Raw genomic sequence first — 15,722 nt, forward strand, 5'->3', positions numbered from 1 at the left:
TCACCACATCATCATATCTGCTTGTTTGGCAGCATCTTTTTTTTTTTTTTTTCCACACGGTTTTAGAGCCATGTTTGGATCACTGGTAAAAATAAATGAATTTGGAGGAATGCCAAGGAAGCGCGGAAGGCAAGGAAAATGCCCATGGCACCCACCAGTGATGCCAGGATGAAGAGGGCTGGGAGAAACACGTTGAGTTAATTCCTTGTGAAAACGAGTATTTGCACTGAGCTCAGCAGATAGAACTGGGGGTTCAGCGTTACAGCCAGGGGCCCGGCCTGCACGTTCATGTTTTTATTGCAGACGCGATCTTTAAAAGCCGCTGCTATATTTGGAAACAAAACAAAGCGAATCCTGCCGGGTTTGGAACCTGCCTTGGAACACCCCCAATTAAACAATTTCTACAGTGTGAAATGAGAGAAGGTTTCCCCAGCGTGATTCATCCATCCCAGGGCAGGCATGGGAAATAGGCTGGATGAGCTGGGCACGGCAAGTAGCTAGTAAATGACCAGTTGGTGTATATAAGTAATTAGAATTTGTTATTTATAAGTTACGGAGAAAATTGTCATTATAGAGGAGCAGCCGAAAAGGAAAAGTCGCAAATGGGATGCGGAGAGCAATTAATTACTCACCTACATCCAAGCTGTTGCCATTGCTAAGCGGTGGCTCATTTTCACGCGACCCTTGGCAGTTATATTCAAAACTCTTTTGCTTTTTCATTCTTTACCACTCCGCAGTTGGGTGCTGAGTCAGTAAGGCCTTCTGTCCATAGGAGTGGGTTTGGCTTCAAGAATATACATTCACTTTCTCTTGCTGCCCCAGGCCTCCAACTTTCTATTCTGTGACTAGTCGCAGCGCATTTTATTTCCTTTTTATTTCCTCTTCCTTTTCCGTATATCACAAAAGGCCCAAAACCTCTGAACTGGTTACGCTTGCTGCTGTGCTCAAGCTTGAAATTCCTGTTAACTTAAGGATGAGAAATGGGAGCAGTAACAGGGAAACAGGAAAAAAACTCTTTTCTTCTCTCTTCTCTTCTCTTCTCTTCTCTTCTCTTCTCTTCTCTTCTCTTCTCTTCTCTTCTCTTCTCTTCTCTTCTCCTCTCCTCTCCTCTCCTCTCCCCTTCCCTTCCCTTCCCTTCTCTTCCCTTCTCAGCTTTTGTCAGTCCTAGAGAGGTTTGACACCTGGAACATCGAGGACCAAAACCTTTCTGGATGCTTTATCTTGTTAGATTTTTGTGGGTTTGTTGGTTTGGTTTTTTTTAAATCAGAGATCGTAGATACTCGACAAGATAAGTCCTCCATAGCTAACACTCTAGATAGCTTAGAGGAATATTTCTGCTCTGTTGAATGTGTGTTAAATAACGTAACAGCAGATTTCCACAACCAGGATAAACCATGCGCAAATGCCTAAGGATTAATGAGGAGGAATTTGCTTTAGCTGTTTCATGGCGAGGATTGCTTCACTTCATCCGTAATTCTCAAATCCAAACAGAGTGGTGTTACTCTGGGCATCTTACAGAGCCTGCTAAGTTCATTCACTCTGGGAAATTTAATTGGGATCTTCTTTTGAATCTAATTTGAAGTTTCTTTTGTAAAACTGCTCTTGTAAAATCGGTTATGGGTCTCCCAGCTGCCTGTGGATCTGTCTCACCTGGCTTTAGACATCTCTGATGTTCACATCCAACTCTAATAGCAGCAGTGGCTTTTTGACTCAGAGGGACACTGGATGCACCAGGTCTGTACAAACTGCCTCATTTTGATCAACAACTCTTATTTTACCTCACTGCTCAGGATCGCCCACGTCTCTAATGTCAGAGTCTCCTGTCACTTCTTTGCAGGCTCAGAAATCCCCCCTTGGCCACCTCCCAGATTGGCACGAGCCTCTATTATTGTCAGCTGAGATGTAGGTACTCATCTGGTGTAAATCTCTATCACTAATTAGATTATAATTTATGGCAACGACCTAGTCTAAGCTGGTCATTAGCATGAAGCCAAACTGACTAGGAAGTGAAGCCTATGTTGTAATGGATGGGAACATTGGAAAGAGCTTGCCTGAAGAAGTGGTGACTTCACGGTCCTTTGAATTCTTTGAAACAAGACTGGGTAGCTTTCTAAAAGCTGGGACGTGGCCGAATAAAAACTGCATGAACTCAGTGGAAACAGATGCTTTATGTCACCAGAAGTCAAACTGAAGGTTCACAACGACCCACCCTGTCCTCAGCATCTGCGATCTGGATCGCGCTTTAGGCAGAAACATCCTAAATCATCTGTCCTTCACCACAGCAGAAATCAGGATATCTCCAGTGAAGCTGCACGCTGGAGGAGAGGGTGGTCACGGGTCCTTTGATGCTCCGCTTCCACGGATGCACAGCCCTGCAGCAGCAGGAGCAGCCCTTCTCCTCGGGGTGATCTCAGAAGCAAAACATTTAATCACGTCAGCCACGGTCCCAAGTCTTGTGAATTCCTCTGACCAGAGAGAGAGAGAATTTTTTAAGAAGACGTAGTTTAATTTGAAATCCTAAAGATGCTCAAGGCATCATGTGAGGCCTTCAGGCTTTTGCGCAAAATAAATATTAACATCATTAATGAATAATTGCAACATGATCATTAACATCAGCACTAATGACTGCCAATGGGTGACAGAACTGAGCACAGAGTTATTCCAAAAATAACATCCGTGGGTGGATCTTTCATTACTTGAGGGCATACTAGAAATTTAAAAAAAAAAAAAAAAAAAAAAAAAAGAAAAAGGAATTTTGCAGATCAAGTTATGCTAAGCAGAAACAGGATGTAAAAATTCCAGAAAAGTTTTGAGTTTTGCTTTTATTTATATATGTCAAAAAGGAATTGGAAAAATATGGACTCTAATTTGACCCAAACTCTATTCCGGATTTCCATAATGAATTTGTGCCTAAGATTTCTGATATTGGTACGGTCAAGGGCATTTTTTTTTTTTTTTTTCCCCATGCATGGATGGGATGAGGCAGCAAAGGATGAGATGTCAAGAACTTTCTGTTACACATTTGCCCTTCTGATGGCCAGAGAATCGGTCTTCACCATTTCTGCATTCAGAAACAAAACGTGGAGCCATGGAATTACACTTGTTGAAATTCTATTTTTTAAAAAAAAATCATATTGAGGAGTGACTGATGTCCAGAAGGCTTCTGCATGCCTCTGGAATCCACTGCTCCTCAATCTTAATTATGATTTTTACGTTAACTGAGCATTCACTAGCTGTGAACAAGCCACCTACTATCTCGCTGCAACAGCATTACCATATGCAAAATAAGCAGAAACATACCTTTTAAGCAGTTCACAAGCATCACACGAGAATTAACTTGACATTAAAAAATTGTAAAAAATTTACAGAACAAATTGATAATGACACAAAATTGAGGGGTTGGTCAAAAACAACGAGGCAAAGACTCAATAGATGAAGGCACATTCAACAAATAAGTATAGGCTTAGTGCGTAAATCACAAATTGCTGTGGGGTACCTCATTTCCGGCAGGACAATTTTGAGCTAAATAAAAGGTCTCCCTGTGCTTTGCTCCTCACTCAACTGCACCACTCAGTTAGGACGGTAAGTGTTAACCTGTTAGCAGTGTTCCTTGGTAGGAATGGGTCTCATTTGCTTGTCGTCGAGCAACGAACCGGAAAACGTCTTTGTATCTGATCTTCGCAGGGTGTTGGACTAGATGACCTTTAAAGGTCCCTTCCAACCCAAACTATTCTCTGATTCTATGATGTACAGCTCACTCCGAAATCCAGATTTTCCCAGGCTTTTTGGTTTATTGCTTATTGCAAAGGACGGTTGGTAGAGAGAGCACGGTGGGAAATAAGCTTCTTGGGATAGAAATTCGGGGAGTGATCTTCATGGATGAGCACAAGCGGATTACTTCCCAGGATAGTTCAAAAGATGCACAGATGTTGTTGGGATAGCGACGGGAGACTTGATTTCTGTAAGGATCTTTTTTTTTTTTTTTTTTGCAACGCAAGACAGGGAGCAGTGTGTGATAGGGCCTAGACAGCAGCGTTTACACGCCAACATAAAACACATCGATGTAGTTGGAAAGGTGAGCTGTAGCTGAAAGTACACTGTGTTTCAGGTCCTCGCTCCTTCCAGCTTCCACTACACCATAAACAGCATGTGCTCTACCGGATGTTGCTCCACGGGATGCTGCTCCGTCGTGAAGAGCAAAACGGTGTGCTGCAGCCAGCCGTGCCAGAAGACGGTCTGCTGCGACCCGTGCCAGAAGAAGGTCGTCTGCTGCAGCCCGTGCCAGCAGTCCTGCTGCTGCGACCCGTGCCAGAAGCCCTGCTGTGACCCGTGCCAGCAGTCCGTCTGCTGTGACCCGTGCCAGCAGTCCTGCTGTGACCCGTGCCAACAGTCTTGCTGTGACCCGTGCCAACAGTCTTGCTGTGACCCGTGCCAGAAGCCCTGCTGTGACCCGTGCCAACAGTCTTGCTGTGACCCGTGCCAGAAGCCCTGCTGTGACCCGTGCCAGCAGTCCTGCTGTGACCCGTGCCAGAAGCCCTGCTGTGACCCATGCCAGCAGTCCGTCTGCTGTGACCCGTGCCAACAGTCCTGCTGTGACCCGTGCCAGAAGCCCTGCTGTGACCCGTGCCAGCAGTCCTGCTGTGACCCGTGCCAGAAGCCCTGCTGTGACCCGTGCCAGCAGTCCTGCTGTGACCCGTGCCAGAAGCCCTGCTGTGACCCGTGCCAGCAGTCCGTCTGTTGTGACCCGTGCCAACAGTCTTGCTGTGACCCGTGCCAGAAGCCCTGCTGTGACCCGTGCCAGCAGTCCTGCTGTGACCCGTGCCAGCAGTCCGTCTGCTGTGACCCGTGCCAGCAGTCCTGCTGTGACCCGTGCCAGAAGCCCTGCTGCAATCCGTGCCAGCAGTCCGTCTGCTGCGACCCGTGCCAGCAGTCCGTCTGCTGCACCAAGGTGTGCCGCCCCTGCTGCTGCTCTGGATGTCTGTCTTGCTGCTCCTGCGTGGTGAAGAAGCCCGCTGTGGTGTGTTGCAGCCCCGTGCAATACTGCTGTCCCATGAGGAAGTACAGCATTCCCATCCAGCAGTGCTGCGCCGCAATCAAGAAGCGTTGCTGAGCCAAGTCCGCGTGGCAAAAGCGGCTCTGCTGGCTCCCGTCTCTGGTGTGGGGCAAGAACAGGCACAAGGAGATGAAAACCTGTGCATTTGTTGGTGGTTCACACCATGATGGAGTAAACACCTAGAGATTTTCTTCTTTTCAAACTTTTCTTCTTCTTTCTGTCCTTTAATCATTGAACACCTGCAATGCACTTGAATATACGACCCGTTGCGTAAGGCAAAGAGCTGTTAGATTCTGTAAATTCAGCTCTTAGTGGGGCTCTTAATTCTCTTCTTGGTGTATGGGACCTGGGATACCTTTGCTGTTAATGGGATCATTCTGCGTTTTCTCTCTTGACTTGTAGACAATAAAACTTAGCATCAAGCAAAATGCAAAAATCTTGTCTTTTGGTTGTCCTCATCGTGGTGCCACGTTCTGTGCTTTCATCCCGGGCTCCTGTTGGCTACAGACGTGCTTCTGTAGGGCAGCAGAACATTTAGGAAGCAAAGAGCTGCCCGGCCATGCTTCCCATTGGCATAAATCAGACCGTGTCTAAAGAGAGTGAGCAGAGCAGTATGATCCCTTCTTGCACCGACGGATCATCTGCCTCAATTAGCTCATTTTTTATTATAAAACTAAATGGTTACGGTAAATAAAACTCAAAGGACACAGAGTGAATGAAGCATGCATAGTTCCATCATCTGTAACCACACCTCTCCATACGATGTGTAGGAACCTTTCCCTGATACTGGAATGGGTAATTCAATAAATATTGAGAGGAATTCGCTACTCTCTGAACAGCAGGAACCATCTTCTCCCACTACCAAGCTCAAAACCAAAATTTCAGAAAACCCCTTAAATAGGTGAATTATTTTTATGTGAGCAGAGATTTTCATATGCAGCATTCCTGGATTACAAGCAGTGGAATGAAACCCAGGCGTTAGCATACAACTTAAAAGCTTCATACCTAAAATAGCACACACATGAGTCAACGATACCTTTTCTACCTGGCTGGGACTTCCTTTACTATTAAAATTCAGGACTCAGCTGTGAATTGCACGTCTCAGAAAAACGCCTTGAGCGTTGTCTTGATTGCTTCCCTCAACCAAATCTTCCGAGCGTGCACAAAGTCTTCATTAGAATAATCTTCTCTACCGTGTTAGAGTCTTCTGAAGACATCACTCAGGTCTTCGGGAGATTTTTATTAACAGATAAATCAGGTACAAAACACTGGCAGAAGGATATCCTGTACCGTACCATAACGTACTGTATCAGAAGAGCATCCTGTTAAGTAAATCTCATGAATATTACTGTCATCCCATGCTGGAAAAGCTTCTGCGACAGATTCCTCCCCATTCACAAAAGTATGAATCTCTCAAATTCACATAACCACCATGGAAGCTTACAAAGTCATCGTGGCATGACATGGCATGTAAAAGGGACTTAGTGCAGAAGACGTTCTTCCTGACCCAACTACACATTAAATGTCAGTATCTCCTCAATATCTGTATAAACCCCTGATTAGTAACAGCCTTGCAGGATTCACATCCATTTCTAAGACATCGACCTGTTGGAGCAGGTCCAGAGGAGGCCACAAAAACGATCAAAGGGCTGGAACACCTCTCCTGTGAGGACAGGCTGAGAGAGTTGGGGTTGTTCAGCCTGGAGAAGGCTCCAAGGAGACCTTAGAGCGGCCTCCCAGTACTTAAAGGAAGCTTATAAGAAAGATGAGGACAGACTTTTTAATAGGGCCCAGCAATAGGACAAGGGGTAATGGTTTTAAACTAAAGGAGGGTAGATTCACACTTAGACAGAAGGAAGAAAATTTTTATGCTGAGTGGTGAGATGCTGGCACAGGTTGCCTAGAGAGGTTGTATGTGCTCCATCCGCAGAAACATTCAAAGTCAGGTTGGACAAGGATCTGAGCAACTTGATCTCATTGAAGATGTCCCTGCTCGTTGCAGGGTGGTTGGACTCGATGCCATTTAATGGTCTTTTCCAACCCAAACCATTCTATGATTCTAACACAGAGATCATCTTGGTCAATATGGCAACAATAAAGCCTGATAAAAAGGCGATGAATTACTTAGTGGAGGACACGTCTGAGGGTTTACACAAAGAGGGCATTACTTCCTGCAGGCAGATATCTGGCTATTATCGTGTGACCAAAACAATTCTCCCCTGAGGACAATTCCAGAAGAGACACCCAACGTCATCGGAAGTCATGTTCTCATCTTGGGAAGAAACTACGTGTCCCAGTCACCTGCCACTACTCCAGCCTCACATTCTGAGTCTGCTGAACACGATGGCAGCCTTTATGTGCCGTGAATAGATCACGTGCCTCAACATCTTGGGATTCTCATCTTACATTGGTGTCCCCTCTCAGTAGATGAAAATTCCATCAATACGTCCTTCTCCCATGGAGCTGTCCTGGCTCTGCACATGGCCACAATTCCTCCCCCTGCCCCAAGCCTGTTTCATAACACCTGCCTTGACGCCAACCACCTTATCCATTCCCTCCCGACTGTTCAATCAAGCTTTGCATGCACAGCAGCCTTGGCCTTAAGACAAAACAACTACAGGCAGTTGCCGGAAAAGTCCTGTCAGGTGTCCAAACTCAGAGCGTCTGTGTGATACTAACTGGGCTCCCAAAGTACAGGGGAAAGGCGTGAGGAAATGCACCCAGGGTTGGATTTCCAGTCTTGAATCTCGTGCATCCCTACAGTGACACAGAATCAAATTGTTCGGGTGAAACACTCAAATGTGATCACCACAAATACCATCGAATACAAGCTGTCTTGGTCTCGCAGACCGTAGAAATAATCTCAGAAAATAGAGTATAGGGAAACAACACAGAAAAAAAGCTAACTACTGCTTTAAAAGCTGCTCGATTTAGACTTAATCCATCCCTTCCATGGACAAAAATGAAAAGAAATTCTTAATGGTTTAGCAGAAATAAAAAGCTTGCTGTGTCAGGACCAAGCACCATGGAGGGAGACTAAGAAAGGAGAAACTCTTCAGTCTTTGACCACGCAGCCACCTCTCAGAGGCAGGAAGAAAAAAAAAAAAAAAAACATTGACCAATAGTTTCCACCAGTCCGCCAAAATCCCAACCAAGTGCAGAGGGGACACGTGAGTGGTGACATGTCCAAGTTCCAGGCATGGTTATCCCACCACTTCAGCACCCGCCTGCCCCGGGCACATTGTTAAGTGTCTCTGTGTCTCAAGGTCATTCCTTGGGAAGCGGATAGGAATACCTTAGAGCTACCTCCGGTTCCCATTAATGCAAATTCATTAGCAAATTCGCACCTGTTGTTTATACGTACAACTAATTATGGTGCAGAATTGAGGCGGTAAGCAAGCAGAAAGGGCTAAAGATTAAATACCAGAAGACACGTGAGAGGCAGATACTGGGTGATACAGGGTGAAGTCAGAATTGCCAGAGAATGTCTCATTTCCAGGGGGGTGGCTCTGAAGCATATAAAAAGCTGCCCATCACAGTGGTCTTCATTCGCTCAGCTTGACTTCTCCTGTCCTCACTGGTCAACAGGGTAAGTCAGAGCTTACTACTTGCCCTTTCATTTGTCCTCTACCATGCTTCCGTGTGCTTTTGCAGGAAGACATCTAGGATTTCCTGTGCTGTCTGGTTTGGGATCAGTTTTGAGAGGTTTAGGGATCAATTCTGAGAGGTTTTAGGATCAATTTTGAGAGGTTTTAGGATCAATTTTGAGAGGTTTTGGGGATTCACCTGGGTGGTTTCTTTCTGGTGGAACCTGTGCTGGACAATATGCCAAATGCGCCCGTGTCCAGTGTAAAAAAGTGGAGATCTCAGGGACAGGCTGTCATGGGAACTCTGAACAGTAGGAGCTTCCCCAGCCAATTTGGGACGGACTTTGAGATTAGGATGCTTTAGGCTGCCTAAACAACTGGGAGATTCAGGCAGAGTAAGACACTGTCTCTCTCCCTTCCAGCTTCGCCTACTCTACTACCAACAAGATGTCCGGCGGCTGCTGTGGATGCGGTGGAAGTAACTACACCGTGTGCTGCACCAGCACCAAGAAGTCATCCTGCAAGACGCCGATGTGCTGCCAGCCCATGCAGTGCTGCTGCCCCACCTCCTGCTGCATGCCCATGCAAACCTGCTGCATGCCCATGCAGACCTGCTGCATGCCCCTGCAGACCTGCTGCTACACCATGAACAACAACAGCGGCTGCTGCGGCGGTAGCAGCGGCGGCTGCTGTGGCAACTAAACCCCCTCGGCAAAGGGCCGGCAGGGCTGCGCTGCTCGCTGCTTCCCTCCTGCCTCCCTCGGCGTTGATACGGATATGGATACAGATACCGCCCTGAACACTCTTCCTCATTTATTTAGAGACTGTCAATCTTCTCTCCTTTGCCTGCCTTTGTTCACCAAATGTTTGTAACGTGCTTTGAAGCTGCTACACACCGATCAGTGTGATTTTCCTTTGTAAGCCTAACTCGCGTTGTTAATTTTCCTCTTGGTGTGTGGGATGTTTAATTCTTTTCAGCACTGTTTTGCTTCGATCTGTCTGGAAAAAAACAAAAAAAAACAAAAAACACCACAAAAAACCCAACGCAAAACCCAAACCAATAAAGCCTGTAGTTCATGACTCTGCAAAACTCCTGGTGGTTATCTGTTTGTTAGCTGGCGAATCCAGAGTGCATCACCGCACCGATCGCCTTGTCTTTGCATTTATTTTTTTTTTCCAGTGTTGCGATGCTCCTTAAAATGGTCTAACTAGGGGGGTTGCCCACCCAGAGAAAATCAAACCATCCCTGATGCATTTCAGAGCTTCTGCATAAGTCTGTTCAAAGACGAGCTGAGTGGCATCTCTGCGAGCAATATTTCTCCCCTCACTATAAAACTGCAAAGACGTAAGAAGAAAATAATACATAAACTTGTAAAGGATGTGAATTTCTTCTGAAACAGTTTGACACGGGCACATCCCGACTAGATCTCCATGTATTTCAACCAGCTGGAGCAGCTTCAGAACCTACAGTCCCTAGAAACAGTTTAACGTCTATGAGACAGAGGTCTTAGCTCTGCTAAAATGTCTGGGTTACCAGATAGCGAGTTGAAAGGTTAGGACAAGTGGTGAGAAACCACCGTCTTCACGGAGTAACTTGGCTCAGTGAGAGTTGTACCAAAACGCAGCGTGCAAGGTCCGCACCACAGTCCTTATTCCGTGTCTAGTGCCCTTTACTGACTCTGTTTCCACACCGCTTCAGTCCCTTCCTTGCGTTAAGGTCCGTAGCCCCCTCACCAAAGCCCATTCAAACACCTTCATTACATGAATGGCTGGACGTGCCTCCCATGGGTGGGAAATGCCCCCCTAGATCATCACTTCTTCTTGCAGTTGCAGGATTTGCCAATGAGAACTTTCCCTCTGCAGGCACAAGTGTGCCCCTTTGCTTCTGCCTCATTAATTCCTGGTAAATTAATCAGTTTTCATGGGCAGACAAGTTTATGCCTCCTCAGAGGGGACCTGCTGGAAAGGAAATGCCGGGCATGTTCTACCCAGTCTGGAGAAGTTGCAATTAAATGCGTTGTTGCTTCTCCAGGATTTCGCTCAAGGAATTGCTTTCATTCCAAGAGAGCCTGGAAAGGAGCTGGTTGCTTTTACTGCAGGCGTGAAACGGCACTAAAATTGCAATCTGCTCCCCCTCGCACTGTGCAAAAAGCCAGACAAGGCACCTACCAGCACCCTCGGGCTGGCAGCAGCTCATCTAGGGGGACCCCTCTTCAGAGCACCCCGGGGATGCCAGAGGATGTCAGGCAGCAGGCAGGGAACTCGCCAGGCAGGCTCTACCATCCTCTCATTAGGCAGAACTCCTCTCAGGATGATGTGGCGAGGTCTTCAAATGAGAGCTGCAATTTTAGGCCGTGGAAAAAAATTCCTCCCAAATACCCTGTGTTCCTGCCAGCGTTCAGCCCCCCAGCAAAGTGCACTGGAGGCAGCGGCTGGCATTCAACAAGCGTTCATGCACCCTGGCTCTGTTGCCCAAGGCTCGGCCTTACGCTGACCTTCCTCCCTTCCTCTCTACCTCCCAGAAAATGGTTTCACCTCGGCAACATCTCTTCCTGCATCACTTCTGAATCCCTGTCTCCCATTTAGCTCCATGACCCCAGTTAGAACCAGTTTTTCGTGCTTGTCACATCTCTTCCACCTTCATCTTCCTCTTACCCTCTTGGTTCATGCTGGGCTCCTTCACTGACCGCTCCCAACACCCACAGAGAGTCCTGCACAACCTCCAACGCTAAACCCACCGTCGTCCCTGCTGAGGAGCTGGGCAGGGGTGGTTCTGCTTGGTGCCAGGACTCCAGCACCCAGGAGACTTCAGCTGGGTGCAAGAGGAGGTTGCAAGAGGGACATGTTGCCTTTCCAGGCATCACGCCCAGTCCCAGAGCCACGGTTCCTTACGCTACCACTAGCAGAGGCAGTGCTGCCCCTTCCTTAGCTTTTTAATTGAAATGCAAAATACTTTGAAGTCAATATTCAATTCAGAGTTTTCTAGATGTTTTCTAGAAAAGCCGTGCCAGCAAAGCAGAGCAGGAACTGAAGCTCTCTCGTGTTAGTGACGTCCGCACGCAAACAAACCCCGTCAGACTGGAGGATTTGCAAAAGTTTAGGCAAGACAAAACACAAAGATGTCTTTAGCATAGCAAAGATGCTCTTAGCATGCATGAGGACAAAATGATCTTGCGTGGATTCACGTGTAGGTGACTGAGACCCAGGAACCTGCATGACTCCCAACACATCCCAAACACATGCTCCCTCCTCACATGCACGTCCTGTGACTGGAAACAAACATACATATTTTAGTAAAATTTTCCAAATATTTGTTTCGAACATCAGCCCAATGAAACTGCCCATCACGTGCCTGAATGACAACACCCAAGGGTTCAGTTTCGGCTCTTACACTGATTCAGCACCAGCCGCTGCTGAGTAAATCCCTTAGCATCTTCATCCGTCACGGTCTGCATTTGTCAAACAGATACGAGGACGCATTTTTTGGCTCCTTTGCAAGGTTGCAGAGAGGACAAATTCATCAGTATTCATAGAAGCCCTTTGATTATCTGCAGGCTAAACAATTAGGAGTCAAAACAAAGGTAGTTATCACAAATAATAAGGCAAAGAGTAAATACCAGAAGACACGTATAGCTAAAAAGTATGGGTTTGGGTTAGTAAACAGGGAACTTCAAATGGTCAATGGCTGTCTCACTTCCAGGAGGAAGGTGTCTAGGACTATAAAAGGTCTCCTGTCCCAGCTCACTTCATTCGCTCATCTTCTCTTCCCTTCACCTCTCCTCAGTCTTCAACAGGGTAAGTGAGAGCATCTAAATCTTCCTTTCTTTTACCTAAAGTAAAATGCTGTGGATATCTTCTAACAGTACCCAGATATAACCGGGTATCTGGACGGGGACTTTGCCTGAAGTTGGGCTTTTAGGAACTGGGTGCTATGAATTGTGGGGACGAGCTAGGAGCGTTGAAGGATGGAGAGGCTACAGGAGTATCAGCAAAGCCATGAAGGGGACAGAGAGCGTTTCAGGAGGGCCCAGACCAAGGACGATGTGCGCTGTGCTGTGAGGTTCTTGCTGAGGCGTTAGGGATGTCCTGGCGGGCATCAAGATTGCAGGAAAAAGACGGAGCAGAATTTTAAGCAAGATTTACTACAAATAAGATAGAACTCATTCGCAGCTCCTTGAATCTCCAAATTTAGCGTAAACAGAGCTTTGGGTTAATGATACAAATATCCTGCTCACAGACAGACTCTCTCTGTTCCTTCCAGCTTCGCCTACACTACTACCAACATGTCCGGCGGCTGCTGCGGATGCGGTGGGAATAACTACGTGGTGTGCTGCACCAGCAGCCCCAAGTGCTGCAAGACGCCGATGTGCTGCCAGCCCATGCAGTGCTGCTACCCCACCTCCTGCTGCATGCCCCTGCAGACCTGCTGCTACACCATAAACAGCAACAGCGGCTGCTGCGGCGGTAGCGGCGGCGGCTGCTGTGGCAACTAAACCCCCTCGGCAAAGGGCCGGCAGGGCTGTGCTGCTCGCTGCTTCCCTCCCAATTCCTTGGCGTTGATACGGATATGGATACAGATACCGCCCTGAACACTCTTCCTCATTTATTTAGAGACTGTCAATCTTCTCTCCTTTGCCTGCCTTTAATCACCAAATGCTTGTAACGCGCTTTGAAGCTGCTACACGCTGATCGGTGTGATTTTCCTTCGTAAGCCTTACTCGTGCTGTTAACTTTCCTCTTGGTGTGTGGGATGTTTAATGCTGTTGATGTATCATACTCTCTTTTCTCGCTTTAATCTCCAATTAGTCGCGAAAGACAATAAAATGTCTAAGTCATGACGCTGCAAACTTCTGGTATACGTTTGTTCATTTATCTTTGTCTTAAACTATAGCTCCGGACTGGGATTGCTTCAGCATCTGCTTAGTTTCTGAATATAATTAATTTTTCAACTATTTATCATGATACTGACAACAGCACCCCAGTAAATGTGGCAAAATTCTTGGGTCAGTCTCTCATCCAGGGAAAAATAGTGCTTGCTAGTGTCAGTACATTCTCTAATCTGCAGGAGTATCCTCTTGGCGAGGCAGTTTCACGTTGTCTTTCCCCTGCTTATGACTTTGAAGATACACGGCCTGTGATTGAAGCATCTGTATGATCCTAAAGCCAGAGTTAAAGATCTTTTTTTGTTAGTAGAAATATTTCCAGCAAGTTTGCTGAGCTTTAAAGCAGGCTTCTTAAAAGGTTTGATGTCAATAAGGCTAAATAGACCAGAAAACATGGTCTACACGGCGCAGGGAGGGAGACATTAAAAAATGTGGAGGTATAAATCTAGCCTGAAGGATTCAGAAATATTATCTAGTTTCATTTGAAATTCTATTCAAATGTGGCAAATTTGAAGAGATAAGATTCAGAAATGAACTATTCGCGCTTTGTGATTTGTAAAATTCTCGGGAAGTGACTCTAAAATATCTCTTCTAATATAAAAAAAAAAAAACCAAACAGGAAAAAAAAAAAAAAAACACAAAAAACAAAACACATCATAATCATGGGACTGCAGCAATGAGTTCTAAATCTAAAATCCTTGTTTGTCCTTAACAGATACCAAGGTCTTTTCCCTCCTTACATGCAAGTCCTGTGGCTTCCTGCAAGGCAATTACATTTTTCCTGTAGGTAAAGAATAAATTATCTCAGCTGCAGCAAAGTCGTCGGGTCCAAGCACGCGCCCTGGAGTCACACCCCTGAATTCTGCACATGCTTTTCCCAGTGATTCAAACCCGAATGGCACCGGACAAACCTCTGAGCATCTCTTACGGAGACTTTACGGTGGAGAGAGCGAGCGTGGAAATACCTTTTGCTCTGACAGCCCTGGGGCTGCTGTGAGAGATACTTTGCTGGTGCTTAAAAAAATGCCTCGGCCGTCCACAGAAATGCAAAGTGGAGCAGCTGCACGGAAAATGAGTCAAAGCAGAAATGTCAGAATGGTGGATACGGCGCTTGACGAAGTCTGAAATTGTTAGTTCATGAGGTCAGCGCTCCTCTGTGGTGTCGTCGTTCCAGATTTGCAGCGCATAAAAGGGCCCTCACTCGACCGAGGGGTTCCTCACTTGGAAGAGAATTAATTCAATTAAATAGGAGGATGCACATCCCATCCACAGCGTGACACAGTCCACCCCGCGCCCTGGTGGACCTTTTCAGGTAGAATGGGGGTTTGCCACAACAGAATTGTCAGTACACATTTGTCAACGTGGTCCTGAGGGTCCAACCTGCCCCGTAGGATTTTACTCCTGTGGCGTGCTGGTGTCTACTGGGACCCTGTACACAGAGCTCACGTCTTCCAGTCACGAGTACTACACACAGGGCAACAACACCTTCCCTTCGTCATGGTCCTGATGTCACCCTCGACTCCCGCATCTCTCCAGCTGTCAGGTTTCTCTGTGCTCTGGAAGGTGATGGGCACCCTGTCCAGATATCACAGACCTTCTCTGAGCAGCAAGGTCCAACCTGCTGCAAAGCCAGCTGGAAAAACGTCCCTTGTTTTCTCACAGACAATTTCAGCTTTCCACTAGCAAATCGAAAGCCAAAGGTGTTTCAGATGGAAGATTATGAAAGAAAAAAAAAAAAAAAAAACAACCCACAAAACTACGGATTGATAACATTTCAGTGTCCGAAGATGGGTTGGTTTGGCAGAAATTGCAGTTTTTGAAGAACTAGTTGTGCTCTCCACAACTTCAGTGCTAGTGTCAGAAAGGTCGTCGCATCGGCGGAATGTTGTTCATTAAAACCTGATGTCTGTTTTTAAAGAACAGAAGCATTAAAATGTAAGTTTCAAATGATGTTTTTAATGAATCTTGCTAAGCCAGAATTCAGGATTTTTTATATATAGTAAACAAAAGTCCACTTGGAGTCCAGCTCTACAAAATAAAATCACAGTTTCACAAATTTAGCATATTAAAAAGAGATTTTTCCCACTTCTAATTATATTCAGGTAGAAATGATGTCAGTGTAGCCCCTGTTTCATCACGGGGCACTTCCAGCCACAGACCATGGTGCTGTGGCTCGAAGCGTGGAGCGGGGCATGAAGA

At 46.4% G+C, this 15,722-nt stretch overlaps 1 protein-coding gene across 1 annotated transcript; it reads left to right on the forward strand.

Annotated features, from left to right (window-relative positions):
• Positions 1–4,147: 4,147 nt before the first annotated feature.
• LOC141971451 (uncharacterized) lies at positions 4,148–13,133 on the forward strand. The gene is made up of 3 exons (XM_074928790.1): positions 4,148–4,948; positions 9,063–9,118; positions 12,902–13,133. Exons 1-3 carry the CDS (start codon positions 4,148–4,150, stop codon positions 13,131–13,133), a joined length of 1,089 nt encoding a protein of 362 aa, XP_074784891.1.
• Positions 13,134–15,722: the final 2,589 nt, after the last annotated feature.

The sequence above is a fragment of the Athene noctua genome, chromosome 29 (assembly GCF_965140245.1).
Source record: "Athene noctua chromosome 29, bAthNoc1.hap1.1, whole genome shotgun sequence".
NCBI lineage: Eukaryota > Metazoa > Chordata > Aves > Strigiformes > Strigidae > Athene > Athene noctua.